Source organism: Notolepis coatsorum, assembly GCF_963971535.1.
Source record: "Notolepis coatsorum genome assembly, chromosome: 5".
Taxonomy (NCBI): domain Eukaryota; kingdom Metazoa; phylum Chordata; class Actinopteri; order Aulopiformes; family Paralepididae; genus Notolepis; species Notolepis coatsorum.
Window position 1 is genome coordinate 155508296 of NC_140169.1, and position 25986 is coordinate 155534281.

Below are 25986 nucleotides of genomic sequence, written 5' to 3' on the forward strand. Positions count from 1 at the left end.
GGGAACATTTAGCCAGGTATACCGAACTAACGTTAACGTTATTAATCATGCGGCCGCACCAATCAAATCCCCATCAATGGAAAATTAACCCACCCATACCCATGCTGATTGGTCCTTGTGCAATACTAGAAAGCGGGGGGTCTTTGATCAAACACCTGCTATCAGAAGAATAGACGGTAAGAAAAAAGGTTAACTTTTTAGTACTTTAGTACATTTAAAAGTAAACTTTTTACTTTTACTAGAGTGTTTTTTCACTTAAATATCCTTCAATTGCTTGATTTTTTTACAAAAAAAATTCTAGGCCTGGAATTCATTAAACGGCCCATTTTTTAACAAGGTGCTTAAATAGTCCTTGAAATTCAAATCAACCATTCGCATGTTTTGTTCATCCATGATAAAATTGTTCTGAATCAAGAAATACTTTTTTTTTTGTTCTGTAAAATCTGACTAGTCGCTGTGTCGCGCGCTCCAACTGCTTTTCCTCATTTCTTCATGTGTGATGCTCTAGCTGGCAAGCAGGCCAAGAAGATGGTTAACACTTGCCAGCCACGGCATAATACGTTATTTCATGCCAACCGTTGAGTGCCAGCCGACGAGATATGCCGTTTTTAATCGTTTTTATTTATTAGCGATTTCCATTCATATTTCATCAATCTAGCCTCACGTTACCAGTGGGGATCTGTCTGAACTCTAATAGGGAAAATACCACCCCTATCGTCTCCTGGATGGTAATGCATGCATTGGAATGGACTCAATGAAAATGGATGAGAAAAGCAAAATCCGGAATCCACATTTTACTTCTCGGGCAAGTAACCCGAGCCGATCGGACTCATTGTGGACCATCAGAACGGCGTGGAATTTATATTTCCACTACCCAGCGTTGGATCAATAAACGCGATCGATATTTGGAATGGCGATCAGGAATTGGAATAATCTTTTTGGAGAACATCTGATCCGAGGTAAGGAATCTAGTTTACCAGTATTGGGATAAACGGAGCTATTTTCACAGCGTGTGCCATGTGTGTGTGCGATCAGGAAATAAGAGAATCGATTTTTCAGCCCGCTTCTATAGCGTTTATTTGAAAACTATTCATAGTGTTGTGTATTCCAGTAAAGGGCGATTATCACAGAATCTTCTGAAATCTTCTGGAAGTTTCAAGAAACGAGCGTTTTTCAAAATGGTATAAAACGGAAATTAACAGATTTAAAGAAATGTAAAAAAAAAATTGAAATCCGTTTCAACAATGTTGACTGCAATCAAGTCATTGTTAAGCGACGGCCATATTAGACGCATAGCCATAATTTAAGATATAGTTTATGCGTTCGCAAATATGAGAGCTCCATCATTGAAGTGGGTGGCGGCATTCAACGGGGTAAAAAAAAAAAAAAAACTGCATTTAAAAAGTGAATTGTATCCTTCGAGTGACATCCTTGAAAATGAAAAAATAGTGCTTGGAAAAGTACTTGGAAGTCCTTGAATTTCATTTTGCAATATCTGTGGGAACCGTATATAGAAAAAGAAAAAAAAATCACTGACAATATGGGTAATAATCTCGGCGAGTGTGCTTAGCCTTAGTGCTTATACATGGTATATTAGCGCAGCTCTTAGCGGTGGATCCAGTGCAGTCACATATTAGCGCTGCCGCTTGGCTCGCCGCCCAGACGTATATCCAGGTCACCGGCACGCCGCCCTCTTGTAATGGCCCCCGCAGCTGCATCATTAGAAACATGTTTGCTACCAGAGAGGCATCCTATGTTTTATTACATTACTCCAAATAAATCGTTGTCACCCATCAAATCAAGTGCCAGTGATGGATTGGCCGGAAGGGGGGGGGGGGGGGGGGGGGGGGTTGGTTGGTTATGTAAGGAAATACTTTCCTTTAGTGTCGTGGGGGGGGGGGGGGGGTTGGAGGAAAGGAAGCGGAAGAAGAGACTTTGGGAATCGATATAGCGATTTCCTAATGAGCATGTCCTGATTAATTTGGTAGTGGATGGAAATGTGATTACCCAGCAGCGCCGGGTGATGGATGTGCGGCTGACCTTGCGCCGATGCCACAGTACCGCGTCTCCCATTGATCCGCTCGCCGCGGTATTGACAGGCAGGCCCAGGAGGAGTTCTCCGGGAGGAGAGGGGGGGGCAGTGGAAGAAAAGAGCTGTTAAATATTAACCCAGTTATCTGCTTCCAGGGGCCTTGCAGCCGGCGAGGACAATGGACGCAGTGGCTACATGCTGACCTACGTCATCGCGTACCTCCGGGTAGGTCGACACCTGCCACTACTACAGTCCCTGGGCTGTGATGGGGTAGCGGGGCGTGGTCCGACAGGGGGACCTCTGACGGCCGATAGGGTAGTGAAACCTACACAAAGGCTGTAGAATGTGACCTCACAGATGCTCTTGTCTTATTAACCCTTTGTGTGCTGAGGTTTTTTCTTTTCTTTTCTTCGATGTTTCCTCGAATTCTTATCTTGGAACAGTGATTCTCACCAACCTGGGGGTCGTGGGATGATTTATTTTTGTGGGGGCAGGGGCGGGGGGGGGGGGGTTACGTGAAAAGATATACAAATGCATCATGTTTATAATCTGTCCTACAGATGTTTTCCTTTTTTCTTATGAAATTATTAATATTTGAACTCCAATTATGAATCAAGTGGAATAGCTTGTCTCCAGAGTCAGACAAGAAGATGGAACACTAATTTCCTTCGCCTGTGCGTTCAGTAGAAAGCTATCCGGGCTGCAAGCTAGCCTAGCTTAGCGCAAATGGAACGGAAGTGCATACGGATCAGCTAGCCTGGCTTAAAACTCCGGGAGAGGTGTTTTTGGCCACCATCTAGGCTAGATGACCCGTATCTGCTTCCATTAATTTGTGCTAAGCATGGCTAGCTTGTTTCATTATGTCGTATTATGATATTCACCAAAATATTCATCTGTATCGTGACTGTACATATTAATAGTACAACTCTGCACATACATCTGATTAGCACTAGTGCTCAGTACCTCTTTTCGTTGTACTGTATGATGTAATGTATGACAAATACATTTGAATCTAATCTAATCATCCACCTTGTACATACTGCTACATATTACATACATAATGTCCATCAGTCGTCATTCTGTTAATTCCTGCTACGTGTAGCTGTTTTCTCTCTGACAAATCGATGTATTTGATAGGATCGTAGATCTGAATGTAATGTCTTTCCCTCCAAACTTATGATACATCAATATTTTTTGTTAAAATAAGTAGTCTACATGTTTGAATAATGGCTCTACATTCTGACAGCCATCACTAATATAGTGTTTGGTCAGTAACATGGGTCTCCCAGTCCCTCCGCTCTGCAGTAAACACAAAATACAGTATACGGTATGGAATGTATAGGGAGGTGTAGTGGTTACCTCATTGCAGTTTTTCGTTTTTCACCCTCTGTCCAACCCAATGCATTTCCCCATTGTCTCGTTTAAAACAAATAAAGCATGAACATTTGCATGGTTTACCTTTCTGTGTGTATTCATCCACAATCTATAGCTCAACATGAAAATATTCGCAATTAATCGTAAAAAGAAATCGCCAAATTTTATTTCAACCAGGGGCGGCTAGGTGGCGCCCCTGACGCTGAGAGATCGCACTGTGCAGGTGAAAAGATGCGACGGCTGCCTCCTCGAGTACCGGAGGGGACACGTGATGCAAGGCTTCGTCCACATTGCAGCCGGCTTGTGGGAGGCATGGCCTAACAGCGTTTGAGACAGGGGAGGGTAGAATTGGACAATGCAAAATTGGGCACGGGAGAAAAATACAAAAATGGGGAGAAAAAGTAGACAATAAAAAAAACAAGTCCCTACTGTCTACGGCTAGTCACATTTGTGGCGGTCTGACGTGTGTGGGGTGAGAGCGAGGGGGTGGTGGGGCGTCTCTTATTGTCAGATATTGACAGCAACCCTGTCAACTTATGATGACGGCATAGTGTGCAACACACAAAGGGGCTGTCGAATGCGACCTTAGGATCATAGGATGGTATGTGACACAAAGGCTATAGAATGTGACCTCAGGCGGTCTCTTGGATTGGATCTAGCCACAGATTGCTGTCGCAGAATGAGCTCCGTCACGGTTCACAATGGAGAAAGTGTCCTTTTTTTGTTTTAGAGCGGTCCTGTCCTTCAGTCAGTCCTGCCGGTTCCTCCAACAACTACTACTACCTCCCACTCCGTAGCTTCCGTTTTCCTGAAGGGCTAGCGTGGCTGTTTCTGAATGATGTCTCATAGGGCTGGGCGATATGGCCAAACATTTTATCACATTGTCATTTGGACAAGCAAAATCACTACTTTAAGTTGCAAGAAAGACAAGTCTGTCCACTGTCTCTGGTTTTAAAGCTGCCCTGTTGCAGGTCACAATACAAATGATCGATTTGTAATTATTTCCCTAACCTCTGTGATGTATGCATCGTCTGTCTCTTCTATTTATTTATTTTTGTCCTTTTTGCCCTTCGAGGGGGACCTTTTGTCCTCTTGACAGGCCATCATTGTAAATAAGAATTTGACCTGCCTGGTTAAATAAAGGTTAAATAAAAATTAAAAAGGTTGTACTTTATCTTCGAGGTGTGTGAGGCTGGCCGGGTCTCGCTGCTGTCTGAGGAAGTCTCTGATCTAGTCTCTTGTCCTCTGAACAGGACTTGGGGATGGACTACTCCGTGATCGGGGAGTCGTTTGAGACCTCTGTGCCTTGGGACAGGTAAAGACTACATTCACTGTTTTTTTTTAATACCGTTTTCGGTCATGTGTGAGGATCTGTGTTAGTGCAATGCTTTAACAAGTGAGCTACAGAGAACTACAGAAAGCAGATTTATCTTGAATTGCAGGCATATATGCCTTTTAAAACTAGTTTAAACTGGCGATGCCCATCAAGTTCGCCATGTTTACAAATGCTCGAATCTATGGGCGCTCACTGATGTGACGACGTTAGTGTTACTGTCATGACGACGCTGGCAGCATTTACACACACATCCGCGACCCGCTCAAAATGTCCAAGTGGGTCGCGACCCACCAGTTGAGAACCACTGTGACATAGTAGTAGTTGGGGGTGGGAATCGCCAGAGACCTCATGATACGATACTATCGTGATACTTGCGTCACGATACGATAGTATCGCGATACTAAATATATCGCGATACGCTGAAAATATTGCTATATATATTATTTTTTTGCTCAACATTTTTTATTACCTTTTTTCAACTGCAAAGTAAAACTGTCAACATGTTTTATCTAATAAAGTTCAGTCTGTTCATCTCACTTCAATCATTTTTATTGCAGAACATGGTATTTTCTCAAGCAGACAGATGTAAACACTGTAATCTGTGTTGCATGTACCTGACAAACTGAACTGTTTGTATTACAGTCATATTCCATGTGTGTGGACTACTGTACTATTACAGGTATTGAAATGAACAATGTAACTTCCTTATACAATTAATAAAAATAAATAAAAATTATGAATAATTAAATATCGATACTTGGCGTCCCTGTATCGATACAGTATCGCCACGCAAAGTATCGCGATACTACTATGTATCGATTCCCCCCCCCCCCCCACCCCTAGTAGTAGTAGTAGTTTATTCAGTCATCATCTCATACAATATATATACACCATCATTTAACAATATTTGATTTTACAGTGACTGAAAAGGTACAGACTGAAGCATAATGCTTATATATGCCTGTCCTATATTCTTAAAAAAAATTAAGACAAACCCTATTCTAAAAGAAAATAGCACAAACAAAACAGTATTATTCACCCTTGTAGTTTTCAAAAATAGCTTTACAAACTATTTTCTTAAAAACCAAAAGCGAATTACTCATTCTTAATTGTATATCAGCATTGTTCAACAAGTTAACCCCAATAATAGTAATACACCTCCTTTTAATCCCTTTCTTAGCTTTTTGAACAGTAAATTTACAAATATCTCTCAATCATATTTTCTTTCATGTATTGAAAAAAAACCTTTGCACCCCGTCTGGGAGTAACTTTGCTTTAGCTCTGTACATTATTTGCATAGTTTTATAATAAACCAAATCATTAAATTTCATAATATGAGACTTCATAATATGAGACTTTATAAACAATGGATTTGTGTGTTCATAGTAACTAGCCTTGAAAAGGTTCCGAATGGCCCGCTTTTGCAGTAAGACTATTGGATTTACTGTCTTTTTAAATGTCGACCCCCATACTTCCACACTAAGATATGTAAGGAAGTATAAGTGAGCAGTAAATGATGTGCAAGGCTTTGTAGTTTAATATCCTTACATTTATACAATATTGCTACTGACTTAGATATTTTTGCTTGAATATAGTTAACATGTTGTTTCCATGTTAATTTCTGGTCAATAACTACCCCTTGAAATTTTATCTCGGACTCTTTCTATTTTTACATCACATATTTGTAACTCTATCCCCCTCTATTTCTTTTCGATTACCAAAAACCATAAATTTAGTTTTCTTAATATTGACAGACAATTTATTAACATCAAACAAAGTTTTGATAATTTCAAGCTCTTTCAATATCAAACAAAAGTTCCTTTAAATTACTTCCTGAGCAATATAAATTTGCAAAAATAACAAACTTTAACAGCTCAGCAACATTGCGCATATCATTAATATAAAGTATAAAACGTTTTGGACCTATCAGATCCCTGGGGTACTCCACAGGTGACCTTCCTAAATCCTGACAGTGTCATTAATTTGCACACATTGCCGTCTGTTTTCCAAGTAGCTCTTCAGCCAAGAGTTAGCTATACCTCGTATTCCATACTTCTCCAGTTTTAATCGGAATCATTTCCAACTATTTCCATATCCCGTCACACACGGTACATCCCTGTGTACATTCTCGTGGTTTACATTCCTCAGTACCCTGGCTGCTCTCGGAGTATTGCATTATGGCTTCTCGTAGTCGAATGGAATGTATTTGTAGAGCCCGAAATCGCAAGGAATTGCCCCCGTGGGCTGCACAGGTAAAGAAGAAACATCACAATGGATCCAGAATAAAAACCACCATAAAATCCACATATCGCTGCTGGTGGGACAAAACCTCGTAACTCAATTTTTTTTATCAACTCAGTAGATCATCCTCCATGTGTGTGTGGTTTTACAACACAATGGGGAAAGCATTAAACCAATCATCTGTATAAACCTCGTAACTCTATTCGCCCTCAAATCTGTGTTTGTTTTTTTCATCTGCTGAAAAGTTGGGTTTTTGGAGTTACGAGGTTTTGTCCCGCCAGCAGCGATATGCAACACCCCTTGACTTTCCCCAATGAAGATGAGGAACGACCCACTAAAACCTACCAATAGGGGGAGGGGGGGGGGGGGGGGGGGGGGCACCAGGGGTGACGTAGAGGAGAGAAACCTCACATGGGTGGTTTCAAAGGGGGATCCCCCAACTGGATGTCGGTGATAATAGTGTTGCTATGGATGATAGATGGATGGAGTAGAATAGAACAAGCTAATAATTGGTATGTATATATACATGTAAGGAAATGCATACATACAGTCGGCATAAGAGCCTACCCGTGCTATTGTCAACAGGATACTATTTTTGACATGACCCAACTCTCCAAAACGCAAGACGTAGACTAGAGAATCTGTAATAATTCCTATGCAATGCATGTTGTACATGAACCCACTATTAGCCCAAAACCTTTAGTCAGCTGTGTAAGTATCTTCCATTACCCTCTTCCTACCGAGTCAGCAAGATGTAGACTCCAAAGAAATGGAACTCCACCTGGCCTCTCCTCTCCTCTCCTCTCCTCTCTGTCTTTGACTTTCACCTTCATGCCTCCCTCCATCACTAGTCTTAGCGTGGGCGGATCTTACAGCTCTGACACTGCGGAGACGTGAGCGGAGAGGGAGAGTAAAAACTCCACATGACACTGGCATGATGCATCAGCCTGTCACGTCTACGTTCCTATTTACATGTTGGTATGAAGGCAGATCTTGCGTCTTCTCGCCATTATGTTTCATTTCGATGACACACAGGTTACTATTGGCTGTAACGTTTTGTCAGCGAATGTACATAGCTGCAAGTACACACACATATACACACATACACACACTAACCCGCCCAGACACGGAGATGACTCCCTGCTGTGTAAAATGCCTTTATTATGAGGGAGCGCAGGAGAGAACACGCACACTTATACACACACAGTAACGTATGCGCACACACAGAGTAAAACACACATGCACTCAATATCACACATAGCACCTGGCTGTGTAAAATGCCTGATGGGGGATAACAGGAGAGCACACACACATGCACACACTCGCAGTAACGCACACAGCTCCTGCCTGTGTAAAATGCCTGGTGGGGGAGCAGCATATCGGGCGTTGAGGCGAGTCTACAGTATGTGCCTGGCTCATTAGCCACCCCCACCCTCCACCGCACATGCCTGGGCCTGGCAGCCATTTCCACACTGATGGGAACCACTCCCAGGCTGGCAGCTAGCTATCTACCATAGTACCTCTCCCAGGCAGGCAGCTAGCTAGCTACCATAGTACCTCTCCCAGGCAGGCAGCTAGCTAGCTACCATAGTACCTCTCCCAGGCAGGCAGCTAGCTACCATAGTACCTCTCCCAGGCAGGCAGCTAGCTAGCTACCATAGTACCGCTCTCCTACCTCTCCCAGGCAGCTAGCTAGCTACCATAGTACCTCTCCCAGGCAGGCAGCTAGCTAGCTACCATAGTACCTCTCCCAGGCAGGCAGCTAGCTAGCTACCATAGTACCTCTCCCAGGCAGGCAGCTAGCTAGCTACCATAGTACCGCTCTTGCACCTCTCCCAGCAGGCAGCTAGCTAGCTACCATAGTACCGCTCTCGCACCTCTCCCAGCAGGCAGCTAGCTAGCTACCATAGTACCGCTCTCCTACCTCTCAGGCAGCTAGCTAGCTACCATAGTACCGCTCTCCTACCTCTCCCAGGCAGCTAGCTAGCTACCATAGTACCGCTCTCCTACCTCTCCCAGGCAGGCAGCTAGCTAGCTACCATAGTACTGCTCTCCCACCTCTCCCAGGCAGGCAGCTAGCTAGCTACCATAGTACTGCTCTCCTACCTCTCCCAGGCAGCTAGCTAGCTACTATAGTACTGCTCTCCCACCTCTCCCAGGCAGGCAGCTAGCTAGCTACCATAGTACTGCTCTCCCACCTCTCCCAGGCAGGCAGCTAGCTAGCTACTATAGCGCCCCCAGTTAGTGCCCCATGCTGGACCCGGGAAGCGCCCCCCAGTTAGTTAGGGGGCGACAGTAGCTCAGGAGGTAGAGCGGTCGTCTGGTAGTCGGAAGGTTCCTGGTTTGATTCACTCTCCTCCCGGGCACCATGTCGGTGTCCTTGAGCAAGACGCTTAACCCCTAATTTCTCCCGATGAGCAGGTTGGCACCTTGCATGGTCGCCTCCGCCGTCGGTGTGTGAATGGGTCAAATGTGAGGAACAAAATTGTAAAGCGCTTTGGATAAAAGCTGTTATATAAATGCTGGACCCAGGCAGCGCCCCCAGTTAGTGCCCCGGGCAGCGCCCCCAGTTAGTGCCCCGGGCAGCGCCCCCAGTTAGTGCCCCGTGCAGCTGGACCCAGGCAGCGCCCCCAGTTAGTGCCCCGTGCAGCTGGACCCGGGCAGCGCCCCCAGTTAGTGCCCCGTGCAGCTGGATCCGGGCAGCGCCCCCAGTTAGTGCCCCGTGCAGCTCGACCCGGGCAGCGCCCCCAGTTAGTGCCCCGTGCAGCTGGACCCGGGCAGCGCCCCCAGTTAGTGCCCCGTGCAGCTGGACCCAGGCAGCGCCCCCAGTTAGTGCCCCGTGCAGCTGGACCCAGGCAGCGCCCCCAGTTAGTGCCCCGTGCAGCTGGACCCGGGCAGCGCCCCCAGTTAGTGCCCCGTGCAGCTCGACCCGGGCAGCGCCCCCCAGTTAGTGCCCTGTGCAGCTGGACCCGGGCAGCGCCCCCAGTTAGTGCCCCGTGCAGCTGGACCCAGGCAGCGCCCCCAGTTAGTGCCCCGTGCAGCTGGACCCAGGCAGCGCCCCCAGTTAGTGCCCCGTGCAGCTGGACCCAGGCAGCGCCCCCAGTTAGTGCCCCGTGCAGCTGGACCCGGGCAGCGCCCCCAGTTAGTGCCCTGTGCAGCTGGACCCGGGCAGCGCCCCCCAGTTAGTGCCCCGTGCAGCTGGACCCGGGCAGCGCCCCCCAGTTAGTGCCCCGTGCAGCTGGACCCAGGCAGCGCCCCCAGTTAGTGCCCCGTGCAGCTGGACCCGGGCAGCGCCCCCCAGTTAGTGCCCCGTGCAGCTGGACCCAGGCAGCGCCCCCAGTTAGTGCCCCGTGCAGCTGGACCCGGGCAGCGCCCCCCAGTTAGTGCCCCGTGCAGCTGGACCCAGGCAGCGCCCCCAGTTAGTGCCCCGTGCAGCTGGACCCGGGCAGCGCCCCCCAGTTAGTGCCCCGTGCAGCTCGACCTGGGCAGCGCCCCCAGTTAGTGCCCCGTGCAGCTGGACCCGGGCAGCGCCCCCAGTTAGTGCCCCGTGCAGCTGGACCCAGGCAGCGCCCCCAGTTAGTGCCCCGTGCAGCTGGACCCGGGCAGCGCCCCCAGTTAGTGCCCCGTGCAGCTGGACCCGGGCAGCGCCCCCAGTTAGTGCCCCGTGTAGCTGGACCCGGGCAGCGCCCCCAGTTAGTGCCCTGTGCAGCTGGACCCGGGCAGCGCCCCCAGTTAGTGCCCCGTGCAGCTGGACCCGGGCAGCGCCCCCAGTTAGTGCCCCGTGCAGCTGGACCCGGGCAGCGCCCCCAGTTAGTGCCCCGTGCAGCTGGACCCGGGCAGCGCCCCCAGTTAGTGCCCCGTGCAGCTGGACCCGGGCAGCGCCCCCAGTTAGTGCCCTGTGCAGCTGGACCCGGGCAGCGCCCCCAGTTAGTGCCCCGTGCAGCTGGACCCGGGCAGCGCCCCCAGTTAGTGCCCCGTGCAGCTGGACCCGGGCAGCGCCCCCAGTTAGTGCCCTGTGCAGCTGGACCCGGGCAGCGCCCCCAGTTAGTGCCCCGTGCAGCTGGACCCAGGCAGCGCCCCCAGTTAGTGCCCCGTGCAGCTGGACCCGGGCAGCGCCCCCAGTTAGTGCCCCGTGCAGCTGGACCCGGGCAGCGCCCCCAGTTAGTGCCCCGTGCAGCTGGACCCGGGCAGCGCCCCCAGTTAGTGCCCTGTGCAGCTGGACCCGGGCAGCGCCCCCAGTTAGTGCCCCGTGCAGCTGGACCCGGGCAGCGCCCCCAGTTAGTGCCCTGTGCAGCTGGACCCGGGCAGCGCCCCCAGTTAGTGCCCTGTGCAGCTGGACCCGGGCAGCGCCCCCAGTTAGTGCCCTGTGCAGCTGGACCCGGGCAGCGCCCCCAGTTAGTGCCCCGTGCAGCTGGACCCGGGCAGCGCCCCCAGTTAGTGCCCCGTGCAGCTGGACCCGGGCAGCGCCCCCAGTTAGTGCCCCATGCAGCTGGACCCGGGCAGCGCCCCCAGTTAGTGCCCCGTGCAGCTGGACCCGGGCAGCGCCCCCAGTTAGTGCCCCGTGCAGCTGGACCCGGGCAGCGCCCCCAGTTAGTGCCCCGTGCAGCTGGACCCGGGCAGCGCCCCCAGTTAGTGCCCCGTGCAGCTGGACCCGGGCAGCGCCCCCAGTTAGTGCCCCGTGCAGCTGGACCCGGGCAGCGCCCCCAGTTAGTGCCCCGTGCAGCTGGACCCGGGCAGCGCCCCCAGTTAGTGCCCTGTGCAGCTGGACCCGGGCAGCGCCCCCAGTTAGTGCCCCGTGCAGCTGGACCCGGGCAGCGCCCCCAGTTAGTGCCCCGTGCAGCTGGACCCGGGCAGCGCCCCCAGTTAGTGCCCCGTGTAGCTGGACCCGGGCAGCGCCCCCAGTTAGTGCCCTGTGCAGCTGGACCCGGGCAGCGCCCCCAGTTAGTGCCCCGTGCAGCTGGACCCAGGCAGCGCCCCCAGTTAGTGCCCTGTGCAGCTGGACCCGGGCAGCGCCCCCAGTTAGTGCCCCGTGCAGCTGGACCCGGGCAGCGCCCCCAGTTAGTGCCCCGTGCAGCTGGACCCGGGCAGCGCCCCCAGTTAGTGCCCTGTGCAGCTGGACCCGGGCAGCGCCCCCAGTTAGTGCCCCGTGCAGCTGGACCCGGGCAGCGCCCCCAGTTAGTGCCCCGTGCAGCTGGACCCGGGCAGCGCCCCCAGTTAGTGCCCCATGCAGCTGGACCCGGGCAGCGCCCCCAGTTAGTGCCCCGTGCAGCTGGACCCGGGCAGCGCCCCCAGTTAGTGCCCCGTGCAGCTGGACCCGGGCAGCGCCCCCAGTTAGTGCCCCGTGCAGCTGGACCCGGGCAGCGCCCCCAGTTAGTGCCCTGTGCAGCTGGACCCGGGCAGCGCCCCCAGTTAGTGCCCCGTGCAGCTGGACCCGGGCAGCGCCCCCAGTTAGTGCCCCGTGCAGCTGGACCCGGGCAGCGCCCCCAGTTAGTGCCCCGTGCAGCTGGACCCGGGCAGCGCCCCCAGTTAGTGCCCCGTGCAGCTGGACCCTCTGAGTCAAAAAAAAAAACAATCTGCCCCCTTTTGTTTTATTCCAGGGTGTTGGACGTTTGCCGGAATGTCAAAGAGCGCATCATCAGAGAGTGTAAAGAGAGAGGAGTGCAGTATCCCCCGCTGTCCAACTGCAGGTAACGTTGTTCACTACTGTTCCTCCACGATGTTTACATGCCTGGTATTCTTATATACAAAAAACACCTACTGTTCTTATACAACCCACCTACTATTTTATTATAATACAAACATCAGAGCACCTACTATTTTATTATAATACAACAATCAGAGCACCTACTATTTTATTATAATACAAACATCAGAGAACCTACTATTTTATTATAATACAACCATCAGAGCACCTATTTTATTATAATACAAACATCAGAACACTTATTTTATTATAATACAAACATCAGAGAACCTACTATTTTATTATAATACAACCATCAGAGCACCTATTTTATTATAATACAAACATCAGAACACTTATTTTATTATAATACAAACATCAGAACACTTATTTTATTATAATACAACCATCAGAGCACCTATTTTATTATAATGCAAACAACAGAGCACCTATTTTATTATAATACAACCATCAGAACACCTATTTTATTATAATACAACCCTCAGAGCACCTATTTTATTATAATACAACCATCAGAGCACCTATTTTATTATAATACAACCCTCAGAGCACCTATTTTATTATAATACAACCATCAGAACACCTATTTTATTATAATACAACCCTCAGAGCACCTATTTTATTATAATACAAACATCAGAACACCTATTTTATTATAATACAAACATCAGAACACCTATTTTATTATAATAGCACCAGACAGTCAAACAAGGAACTGGACCGACAGACGAGCAAACCAGAACAGAAACTACAAGTAACTACACAGATAAACGTGTAACTAGACAGACGGGCAAAAATGCAACTGACGGACAAGCCACCGGATCAACGACAGGCAATCAAACCTACAGACATGCAACCGGACCAACGGACGAGCCACCAGAAGGGGGCGGGCAGGCAGGCGGGCGGGGAGGAGGTCCAAGCTGCCGCTCCTCACTCAGGTGAGGCCTCGGCCCGATTATGCTTCAGCCATTCATTTCCCGGCTGCAGTCTGTCTGTCAGAAGATTGATTTGTCCATTTAACCTCCAGTGTGGCGAGTGATGGTCCATGTCAAATGAACAAGGGCTCTGCACTCACTTCCTCCAAACAGGGTTTAGAGAGAGCAACAATACAAAGTGTTCTATCACCCCCCCCCACCACCCTGAATCATTTCCTGAAGAGATGATAGATACTTGATGTAGATTAGATTCTATTTCATTGTCGTCATGCAGCACAAGTACAACGAGAAAAGTGTGGCATCCAACCAGAATCCGACATTAATATACAATGTACAGGCGATTAAACTGGGTATAAAATATATAAATGAGTACTACTGAGTAACGGTGCTAATCAGATGCATGTACAGAGTTGTAGTATTAATACGCACAGTGATACAGGTATAAAGACACTATGGTAGTAAGTCATACTGGCCAGCAGCGTAACTACTAAGAGTAGGTACAGTAAGGGATACAGATATATAGTATCTACAGATATGTAAAAAGGATTATATGCAGCTATGTACAGACGGATGTGGATATATATACACGGCATTATTATTGTACATGCTATCATACAGAGTTAAATGCAGGTCTATAAGTAGGTATATAGAAGAAATACATGCTCTACAGTTGGCTCTACTGTAGCTAATGGTTTTGAGTAGAAGTGTGACGATGCCTTGAATTGCTTTTCTAAAATGGCAAAGTGATTAATCAATTCAATTCCTTGTTTCGTATTCATTGGGGAACATGGCAGTGTCACGTCATCACCTTGCATATTAAACTATATTTAAAACAATACTTGCGTACTATAAACGTTGCTCGGGATTATCTTTTAATGTGATATTAACCCCTTCACTGCCACACGACAGAAGGTTAACCCTTTACTATCGCACATAGTAAAGGGCTAACCTTCTCTGTATTGTCACAGTGAAAGGGTTAACAGGCTGTCGTGTGGCAGTGAAAGGGTTAAAGGTGACTGCCCCTCCTCCGCCGCCTCCTGCTTTTCAGAAAACAAGAGTGGAATTGGGGTCAGGAGGGAAGGCCGGCCTGCCTGCCTCCTCCTCTTCACGCTTCCCCTTTCCAACTGCAAAGGGGAATGAAATGCAGCAGAAAAGTGTTTAAGTCAAGTCAAGTCAGTTTTATTTATATAGCACATTTACAAATGACTAACAGCCAAACCAAAGTGCTTCACAACATGGTAAAAAAAACACATACAATGCAATAAAATACACTAGAATTACAAAAAAAGGTAAAGAGTACAGTACATATAAGAAAGCAAGGGCAAAGTGCAATAAAAGAGACAAGAAAATTAGATAAAAAGTGCAGAGTGACAGCAGACGTCATGTATAGATGCTAGGCTAGCTCTGGTCACAAAGGCCAGGGAGAAGAGGTGTGTTTTGAGCAAGGATTTAAAAACCTGTAGGCTCTGGGCAGATCTTAGTTGGGGGGGGGGGGGGGGGGGGGGGGGGGGGGCTGTTCCAGAGCCGGGGGGCAGCAGCAGCAAAGCCTCTATCTCTCCTGGTTTTAAGCCTGGTCCTAGGCACCTCCAGCAGCAGCTGGTCAGCAGACCTTAGGGCTCTGGATGGGGGGTGGGGTGATGCAAGAGCTCCGCTAGTAACGCCTTGACACAACGGTACTCTTTAACCCTTTCACTGCCACACGACAGCCGGTTAACCCTTTCACTGCCACACGACAGAAGGTTAGCCCTTTACTATCACACAACCGACGGCGATGCTCCATTAGCTCCGCAATTATAGTGGAGACTCAGTCAGAACCAAGTAGGCTGGTTATAGTGGAGACTCAGTCAGAACCCAGTAGGCTGGTTATATTGGAGACTCAGTCAGAACCCAGTAGACTGGTATAGTCTGGGGCGACTGGGCCTTCGCTGCAGCTGCCCCCACCCTCTGGAACGGCCTGCCCAACCGCGTCTATGCTTTCCACAACAAATTTGTGTTTCCGCGTTCGAGTTTTGCGCTCTGATTGGCCACGCGCGTTTCTGGTCATGTGACATGTGCGGCAATCGTGGGACGGCAAGTTCTGCGCCTATTTCCGGGTCAGCCTGCAAACTGCCTAACGCCTAGTTTATCACTGGTTAAGCTTAGGCGACTCTTAAGCAGTTGGTTAAGGTTAGAGTTTGGAGTCAGGGCTGGTGTTCTATCGCTCTCTAAGACAAACTCTAACCTTAACCAACTTCGAAGGAGCGCCTAAACTTAACCATCCAAAAACTTGCGGTCCCACGATTGGCGCACATGTCACATGACCAGAAACCCGCGTGGCCAATCAGAGACGCGGAAACACGAATTTGTTGTGGAAAGTATTCAGGCTGCCCAACCGCGTGTAGTCTTTTACCAACAACTTGCATTTTTCCGCAATCTGATTGGCCACTGACGTTTCTGGTCATGTGAAATCTGCGCCAATCGTGTGACGCCTGTTTCTACATCGGTTAAGCTTAGGCACTCTTTCGAAGTTGGTTAAGGTTGGAGTTTGTCTTGGAGGGCGATGGAACACCAGCCCTGATTCCATAGAAGAACCGCGTCCCAAATGGTGCTTTCCGCTCATCTTCACTTATTGTCTTGATGTTGAAACGTCTTGCCTTCCAGGGTGACCCAGACGTATGACGCCGGCGCCTGCATCTACTTCTACCTGGCCATGAACTACAGAGGGCTCAGCGATCCGGTGCACGTGTTCGAACAAGTGGAGGTAAACACGCCTTAATCTGTATTACAGAGTTCCCTCGTTGAAATGGCTCATTGAAAACCAGCATTGCCAACACTTGGGTGTGTGTGGATATGGTGCGTTTGTCTATGCCTGGGTCTTATGTCATGATGTGCTCGGTCCTTTTGTCCATGACTGTATTGTGCCCTGTATTCCTGTATCCCTATCGTATGTTCTATGCTTTTGTTTGTGTTTTTATTCTAATGTTATTTATCTTGATTTTATTCTGTTTGTATTGCTAACCCCTTTTCACACAGGATTTTAGCCTGTACCTTCTGACAGGGGGACTGCCAATTAGCCTTTTGGCTAAAGTTGGGTGCATTTACATTTGTAAAATGTTTTATTAATGCACGCCGTCCCCCTTGAACAAATAAAGTAAACCTAACCTAACCCTCGGATCACGGAGAAACGGGTCACGCGAGTATTAAAATAGTGTTTTCCTGTCCTGCAAAAGCTGCAGAGAATTATACATTTCCCCCCAAAAGATGTTGGAAATATCATGGAAATCATTATAGTCTTTTCCTCGACAGGATGTGCGAGATGTGCTGGTTGCTCCAACAACCAAAATGACACATTTCCTTATGAGTCACACAAGTGATAATTGTAAATGATCCAAAATATAGGCTGGAATGTTCAAATTGGCTAAAGGTTTCATATTTGAACACAGATATTGGTTATGGATATTAGGGTTGCACGATACACTGATACTAGAAAATTGCGATACCCAGGCATAAAAAACGGTCCAATACTCCATTTTATTAGTATTGATACTTTTAGAATACTAGCCCGATTGCTTTATTTTCACGACACGGCACTGTTTATAAACTATGTTCTGTTGTCTAATACTATATTCCATAACTTTTCCTGGTATTTTAGGTTTTTGCCGTGGTATCGTTTTAGAACCGGTATCGTGATACTTGGGCTGGTATCGGTATCGAAGTCCAAATTCTGATATCGTGACGACACTAATGCATTATTGCACTGTATTCCATGGTATTACCAAGGAGGCGGCATGGAATTCGATAATGTCAAATGTGTTAGGCCCTCTCGTATGATCTACATTTTTTTTTTTTTTTTTTTATCTTTCTCCCTCCTTTTTCCTCCGATTTTTCTCCCATCCCAATGTTAGTAGTTATGCCAATTCCCAATCCCCTTCCTGGTCGCTGCGCACTTACCCCCCACAGTCGGTCTGGGAGAGTGGAGGCTATCACGTGCTTCCTCCGACACACGTCTAGCCAATCAACCGCTTCTTTTCACCTGGCAGCACGGACTCTCACTGAGAGCGTGTAACGTGTGGAAGGATCACACTACCGCCCTTAGATCCTATCCGCGCTTAGCAGGCGCCCCGACCGAACTGTAGGAGTCGCTGTTTACAACGACCCGGACCCACCCTGCCAGCTTCTCCCACCCTCTAATACTGCCAATTGTATTAGTGTGAACGGCCAGCCAAGCTGGTGACAACCCCGGAGCTATGAGCTGGATTCGAACAAGCGAATCCAGTGTCTCCGGGGTTGGTGATGAACGCAATCTCCGCTACGCCACCTGACCGCCCGTATGATCTACATTCTAGTTGCAGGAGAACCTCAGATTCAGGTGGTTCTCCTGAACCGGTGCGGTGTCTAAACGCAGACGGAGAGTTAACGTGCCGCCAGCGTAATGATTTGTTCCACTTACATAATATTGACCAAGTGAACTGTGTTGTTGTCCTTCCTCCTCAGCAAGCAGCCAGAGAGGAGATCCTGGCCAACGGAGGAAGCCTGTCGCACCACCACGGAGGTAACAACCCTGCTAACTGTTTCTTTAGTAGTTTAACCACCACTAACAACCCTGCTAACTATGTTTCTTTAGTAGTTTAACCACCACTAACAACCCTGCTAACTATGTTTCTTTAGTATTTTAACCACCACGGAGGTAACAACCCTGCTAACTGTGTTTCTTTAGTAGTTTAACCACCACGGAGGTAATAACCCTGCTAACTATGTTGCTTTAGTAGTTTAACCACCACTAACAACCCTGCTAACTATGTTGCTTTAGTAGTTTAACCACCACGGAGGTAACCACCCTGCTAACTGTTTCTTTAGTAGTTTAACCACCCTGCTAACTATGTTTCATTAGTAGTTTAACCACCACTAACCACCCTGCTAACTGTTTCTTTAGTAGTTTAACCACCCTGCTAACTATGTTTCATTAGTAGTTTAACCACCACTAACAACCACTAACAACCCTGCTAACTATGTTTCTTTAGTAGTTTAACAACCCTGCTAACTATGTTTCTTTAGTAGTTTAACACCACGGAGGTAATAACCCTGCTAACTATGTTTCTTTAGTAGTTTAACAACTCTGCTAATTAGTAGTTTAACAACCCTGCTAACTATGTTTCATTAGTAGTTTAACCACCACAGAGGTAACAACCCTGCTAACTATGTTTCATTAGTAGTTTAACCACCACGGAGGTAACAACCCTGCTAACTATGTTTCTTTAGTAGTTTACCACCACTAACAACCCTGCTAACTATGTTTCTTTAGTAGTTTAACCACCACAGAGCTAACAACCCTGCTAACTATGTTTCTGTAGTAGTTTAACCACCACTAACAACCCTGCTAACTGTTTCTTTAGTAGTTTACCACCACTAACAACCCTGCTAACTATGTTTCTTTAGTAGTTTACCACCACTAACAACCCTGCTAACTATGTTTCTTTAGTAGTTTAACAACCCTGCTAACTATGTTTCTTTAGTAGTTTAACACCACGGAGGTAATAACCCTGCTAACTATGTTTCTTTAGTAGTTTAACAACTCTGCTAATTAGTAGTTTAACAACCCTGCTAACTATGTTTCATTAGTAGTTTAACCACCACAGAGGTAACAACCCTGCTAACTATGTTTCATTAGTAGTTTAACCACCACGGAGGTAACAACCCTGCTAACTATGTTTCTTTAGTAGTTTACCACCACTAACAACCCTGCTAACTATGTTTCTTTAGTAGTTTAACCACCACAGAGGTAACAACCCTGCTAACTATGTTTCTGTAGTAGTTTAACCACCACTAACAACCCTGCTAACTATGTTTCTTTAGTAGTTTACCACCACTAACAACCCTGCTAACTATGTTTCTTTAGTAGTTTACCACCACTAACAACCCTGCTAACTATGTTTCTGTAGTAGTTTAACCACCACTAACAACCCTGCTAACTATGTTTCTTTAGTAGTTTACCACCACTAACAACCCTGCTAACTATGTTTCTTTAGTAGTTTAACCACCACTAACAACCCTGCTAACTATGTTTCTTTAGTAGTTTAACCACCACTAACAACCCTGCTAACTATGTTTCTTTAGTAGTTTAACCACCACTAACAACCCTGCTAACTATGTTTCTTTAGTAGTTTAACACCACGGAGGTAATAACCCTGCTAACTATGTTTCATTAGTAGTTTAACCACCCTGCTAACTATGTTTCATTAGTAGTTTAACCACCCTGCTAACTATGTTTCATTAGTAGTTTAACCACCCTGCTAACTGTTTCATTTGTAGTTTAACAACCCTGCTAACTATGTTTCATCAGTAGTTTAACCACCAGAGGTAATCACCCTGCTAACCAGGGGAGGAAATTAGGCCACTTTACTCGCCAATTGCGAGTATTTTTTACGTTTGGCGAGTAATTCATGAAGAGCACTCGCCAGTCTGGCGAGTACTAGTAATTACAAAACAAAACAAAAAAATCATTCTGCAATCTGCTGATTCGCTCACTGGCACAAACCGAACTCTGACTCCCCCCTTGATTCCTCCCATTTGCGCCACATAATAATCAGACCATAACCAATGAACATCATCGTTGTACAGATGCGCTCTAAGCTCCTCCAATGAACACTCGTTTTCTAGAAGATGCCGCCCATCTAGGGGAAGTGGACAGACCACTGCGTGCGGCCCTACAGACTCCTGTCACCGGCTTGACAACGTAGACAAACTTACAAAAACACATGAGTGGATGAAAATAATTGCATGTAGAGTCGTCTCTTTCGGATATCGGTGCGGTCTGACATGGGGGCGAACAACAGCACGCGACGCGTCTCCTTCGAGTCGGATGAGAATGACAAGTCAACCAGCATTAGCCGGCTAGCTACCTAGCATGTAACAAGCTACCATAACGCGCATTCAACATAGTGGACGACTATACTGAGCGGCTTTGCTTAAATGCAGCCGAGTGACATTTTATTATTACCGGGTTTCCCAGCATATCACCACTCGCCCATATGCCCTTCACAACGGTGATGTTGTCATATTTGGCATTCAGAACACACCTGCTGAACCCCTAGCGTTGTCGATTCGGTTCCAATGTATTGTCATCTTACAGCACAAGTACAGTACAACCAGAATACATTTGGCATACAACCAGAGTGCAAATGTAACGAGTCAAGTTCAAGTTGTTTTATTTAGCTATTACATTACAGTGAAATGCTTGGTTCTTTCACTGCCCAACCCAGTATTGATTGATTGATTGAAAACTTTATTAACAGATTGCAGAATGGGTACAATACAGTACAGCTCAATACACACAATTGTTAAGGGGATGCAGACCAGAGAAGGACTTTAGTCTTGTTTACATCAGGGTCCCCCATTTCAGTCCTGTTTGCTTAATGCCTTGTCCACTTCCTCCACACCAATATGTTATGATGAATTGAAAATGGGGGACCCTGATGTAAACAAGACGAAAGTCTTTCTCTGGTCTGCATCCCCTTAACAATTGTATGTATTGAACTGTACTGTATTGTACCCATTCTGCAATCTGTTAATAAACTTTTCAATCAATCAATCCCTTCAACCCTGCTCCTGTCAAACCTGCTCTTTCCATTCCCTCCATCATGTCCCCCCTTTCTGATGAATATTTCCTGCACTTAAGAGTCAGACACACATTCCTAGTAGTTGAGCTGTGATGAATGAAAACTTTTAACAGATTGCAGAATGGGTACAGTACAGTACGGCTCAATACATGCAATTGTTAAGGGGATGCAGACCAGAGAAAGACTTTCGTCTTGTTTACATCAGGGTCCCCCATTTTCAATTCATTTTCAATTCATCATTCAGTATAACCTAGACCAGCCCAACCCAGCATCTTTCACTGCCCAGTTCAGCCCAACCCAGTCCAGAATAGTTCCCTCTTTCATGTTAATATGTGATTTAATGATGTAATATTTTGAAGAGTAGAGACAGTGTGATTAATTTATTGAAAATCAATTTAGACGAAGACGTACAAAGAAGTAATTATCACAATTAGCGATTTTTTTTGTCTGGTAAAAAATCTATTTGGCTGGTAAAAAAAATCAGATACCCGCCAGTTGGCTGGTAAGCCAAAAAGTTAGTTTCCTCCCCTGCTGCTAACTATGTTTCAATAGTAGTTTAACCACCCTGCTAACTATGTTTCATTAGTAGTTTAACCACCCTGCTAACTGTTTCATTTGTAGTTTAACAACCCTGCTAACTATGTTTCATCAGTAGTTTAACCACCAGAGGTAATCACCCTGCTAACTATGTTTCATTAGTAGTTTAACATGCCCCTCGCGGTAGTAGTTTAACAACCCTGCCGTCTTAAGTACCGTTCCATTACTATGAAGAACTCAAGTGAACTTTGTGAAATCCACACTTCAAGGACCGAGGGAGCGAGTCGACAGTTTTGATTGATTGAAAGCTTTATTAACAGATTGCAGAATGGGTAATACAGTACAGCTCAATACACACAATTGTTAAGGCGATGCAGACCAGAGAGACTTTCGTCTGGTTTGCATCAGGGTCCCCCATTTTCAATTCATCATAACATATATGATATACACATAGTGTCATAACATACAGTACTGTTACATCCAGAAAACGACAAAAGGCTTGTTTTTTTATAGTTTATTTTTATATAAATCTTTGAATTTTGTAGTATGTATATATATATATATATATATATATATATATATATTGAAACGGGAACTTTTATCCACCTGATCCCCCTAGTCTGCTAATTATACACGGACCGCCCGGCACCGGGACAGACCGGTACCAGGTCACGGGCCGGTGTGGCGAGTCCGTTGTGCCGGTCCGCCTTTGCCACCGGGGGTGGTTCCCGCTCTCCGCTCCTCCGGTACACCCTCCCACGCTCTCTCCGAGATCCTCTCGCCGCCTCCTCCACGAGGCCAGAGTTGTAGTATTAATATGCACAGTGATACAGGTATAAAGACACTATGGTAGTAAGTCATACTGGCCAGCAGCGTAACTAGTAAGAGTAGGTACAGTAAGGGATACAGATATATAGTATCTACAGATATGTAAAAAGGATTATATGCAGCTATGTACAGACTGATGTGGATATATATATATATATACAGCATTATTATTGTACATGCTATCATACAGAGTTAAATGCAGGTCTATAAGTAGGTATATAGAAGAAATACATGCTCTACAGTTAGCTCTACTGTAGCTAATAGTTTTGAGTAGAAGTGTGATGATGCCTTGAATTGCTTTTCTAAAATGGCAAAGTGATTAATCAATTAAATTCCTTGTTTCGTATTCATTGGGGAACATGGCAGTGTCACGTCATCACCTTGCATATTAAACGATATTTAAAACAATACTTGCGTACTACAAACGTTGCTCTGGATTATCTTTTAATGTGATGATATTAACCCCTTCACTGCCACACGACAGAAGGTTAACCCTTTACTATCGCACCACGGAGGTAACAACCTGCTAACTATGTTTCTTTAGTAGTTTAACCACCACTAACAACCCTGCTAACTATGTTTCTTTAGTAGTTTAACCACCACTAACAACCCTGCTAACTGTTTCTTTAGTAGTTTAACCACCCTGCTAACTATGTTTCATTAGTAGTTTAACCACCACCAACAACCCTGCTAACTGTTTCTTTAGTAGTTTAACCACCACTAACAACCCTGCTAACTGTTTCTTTAGTAGTTTAACCACCACTAACAACCCTGCTAACTATGTTTCTTTAGTAGTTTAACACCACGGAGGTAATAACCCTGCTAACTATGTTTCTGTAGTAGTTTAACAACCAGAGGTAACAACCCTGCTAACTATGTTTCTTTAGTAGTTTAACAACCCTGCTAACTATGTTTCTTTAGTAGTTTAACAACCCTGCTAAATATGTTTCTTTAGTAGTTTAACAACCCTGCTAACTATGTTTCTTTAGTAGTTTAACAACCCTGCTAACTATGTTTCTTTAGTAGTTTAACAACCCTGCTAACTATGTTTCTTTAGTAGTTTAACCACCAGAGGTAACAACCCTGCTAACTATGTTTCATCAGTAGTTTAACAACCCTGCTAACTATGTTTCATTAGTAGTTTAACAACCCTGCCGTCTTAAGTACCGTTCCATTACTATGAAGAACTCAAGTGAACTTTGTGAAATCCACACTCCAAGGACAGAGGGAGCGAGTCGACAGTTTTGATTGATTGAAAACTTTTAACAGATTGCAGAATGGGTAATACAGTACAGCTCAATACACACAATTGTTAAGGGGATGCAGACCAGAGAGACTTTCGTCTTGTTTGCATCAGGGTCCCCCATTTTCAATTCATAACATATATGATATACACATACAGTGTCATAACATACAGTACTGTTACATCCAGAAAACGACAAAAGGCTTGTTTTTTTATAGTTTATTTTTATATAAATATTTGAATTTTGTAGTTTATATATATATATATATATATATATATATATTAAAACGGGAACTTTTATCCACCTGATCCCCCTATTATTCACGGACCGCCCGGCACCGGGACAGACCGGTACCAGTTCACCGGGTCGGTGTGGCGAGTCCGTTGTGCCTGTCCGCCCTTTGCCACCGGGGGTGGTTCCCGCTCTCCGCTCCTCCGGTACACCCTCCCCCGCTCGCTCCGAGATCCTCTCGCCGCCTCCTCCACGCGGCCAGAACAGAACCTTCCCACGGTACAGACGAGCTGCTCACGAGTCGCCTATCTGTTCACTTCCACCACGGCCAAATGAAACATGAGCTGGGGGAGTGGCCAGGGGAGGGGCCGGGGGAGGGGAGGGCAAAACAACTCTTCGGGGCCCCCCATCGGGGCCCCAAACCGAAATGGCCGCCTTATCTATATTGCCATCCGCCTCGCTGTTCTCGTACATCACTTAAGGCCATTCATCACGGCTGTCAAAAACAGCATGCAGCGAATCAGCTGCGATATTAAATCACAATTTCTCCTGAAGGGGGGGGGGGGGGGGGGGGGTTCAAAATTAAAAGATTGCTAATAAAAAGGGAGGCGAGAGACCCCGGGGTAAATGATGCTGCAGTTATCGTGTAAGCTGACCTCCAAACGGTGAGGGGGAGGGAGGGGGGGGGGGCGGGGGGGAGAGAGGAGGAGGGAGGGGCAGGGGACGGGAGGGATGGAGGAGGGTGTAGGCTGAGGAGGAGGGAGAGAGGAGGGTGTAGGCTGACCTCCAAACGGTGGCCTGGCCACCCTGAGCAGCGCAGGGAGGCATCGGGGGGGGGGGGGAAGAGAAGAGGGAGGGAGGGAGCAGGGTATATTGATGCAGCTCCTGTGTGTGTGTGAGGAGCCCCCACTCTGTAATTGTGATTAATAACGCTGGGGCTCGCTATCTGGGCGCAGACAGGCCGGTTTGTCTGCCCACAATCAGCACTTGACAAATGGAGCTAGTTTCGCTGGGTTTTGTGTATCAAAGAAAACAGATGTAGTCCGGGAAGGCGAGGTGGGGGGGCACGGCAGGGAAATATACATTTTTGTAGCCTGTGTTTACAGCGGGTCAGCCTGCCGCTGGGTGGGTGTGGAGCGAGGGCGCGTGGGGAAGCCTGCTAGCCTGTGTTTACAGCGGGTCAGGTGGGTGTGGAGCGAGGGCGGCTGGGGGACGCGTGGTGAATCAAATGTATCTGTAAGGCCCGACAACACACGTTAATGCCCCCATGGGCCGCACACGTCTTCTTTAAACAAGTCAAGGCACATCACAATAAGTCAAGAAACAAAACAAGAACACCAAAAAGTCCAACATTTTTAAATAAATGCAACACTCCCAGACACACCCCACGCGAAGGTATGGAAAAACTCACTAAAACCCAGCAATAGGAAAAAATGCACCACAGGCAATGTGGAGGAGAGAAACCTTAGAAGGGCCGTTCAAGGGGGGGATCTCCCTTCTTAGATGTCGGTGATAGTAGTGTTGCTATAAAACAGGCGAACAGTTGGTAAGCATGCACACAGGGAAGCCTGCTAGCCTGTGTCTACAGCGGGTCAGCCTGTCGCCGGGTGGGTGTGTAGCGAGCGCGGCTGGGGGGTTGCGGCGTGGCTGGGGAAGCCCGCCCCCCTGTGTAACGGGTTAGGGTGTGGGCGGGGCGCGTGGGGAAGCCCCCGCCCCCCTCCGTCATACATAATACTCTCTGCGCGCACACAACACACGGCACGGTTTGTGATTCGGAGCCCCGCTTGCATAATAATAACACAACTTCCGATTGTTATTCTGAGTCCGTGAAGCGGGGGTCAGATCAGATGTATATTTAGAGGCAGGGGAAGCAGCGTTTGCAGCGCGTGTTTTGATTTTTTTTCCAGTCGGCTGTTCTGTGAAAGGCCC

At 47.1% G+C, this 25986-nt stretch overlaps 1 protein-coding gene across 1 annotated transcript in view; it reads left to right on the forward strand.

Moving 5' to 3' along the window:
• Positions 1–25986, forward strand: part of agps (alkylglycerone phosphate synthase) — a 141471-nt gene that overhangs the window by 107039 nt on the left and 8446 nt on the right. Inside the window, exons 15-19 of the mRNA XM_084315228.1 lie at positions 2188–2257; positions 4660–4721; positions 12581–12670; positions 16263–16362; positions 18096–18153. Of these exons, the coding sequence (XP_084171354.1) occupies positions 2188–2257; positions 4660–4721; positions 12581–12670; positions 16263–16362; positions 18096–18153 (380 nt within the window). The remainder of the gene's footprint in view (positions 1–2187; positions 2258–4659; positions 4722–12580; positions 12671–16262; positions 16363–18095; positions 18154–25986) is intronic.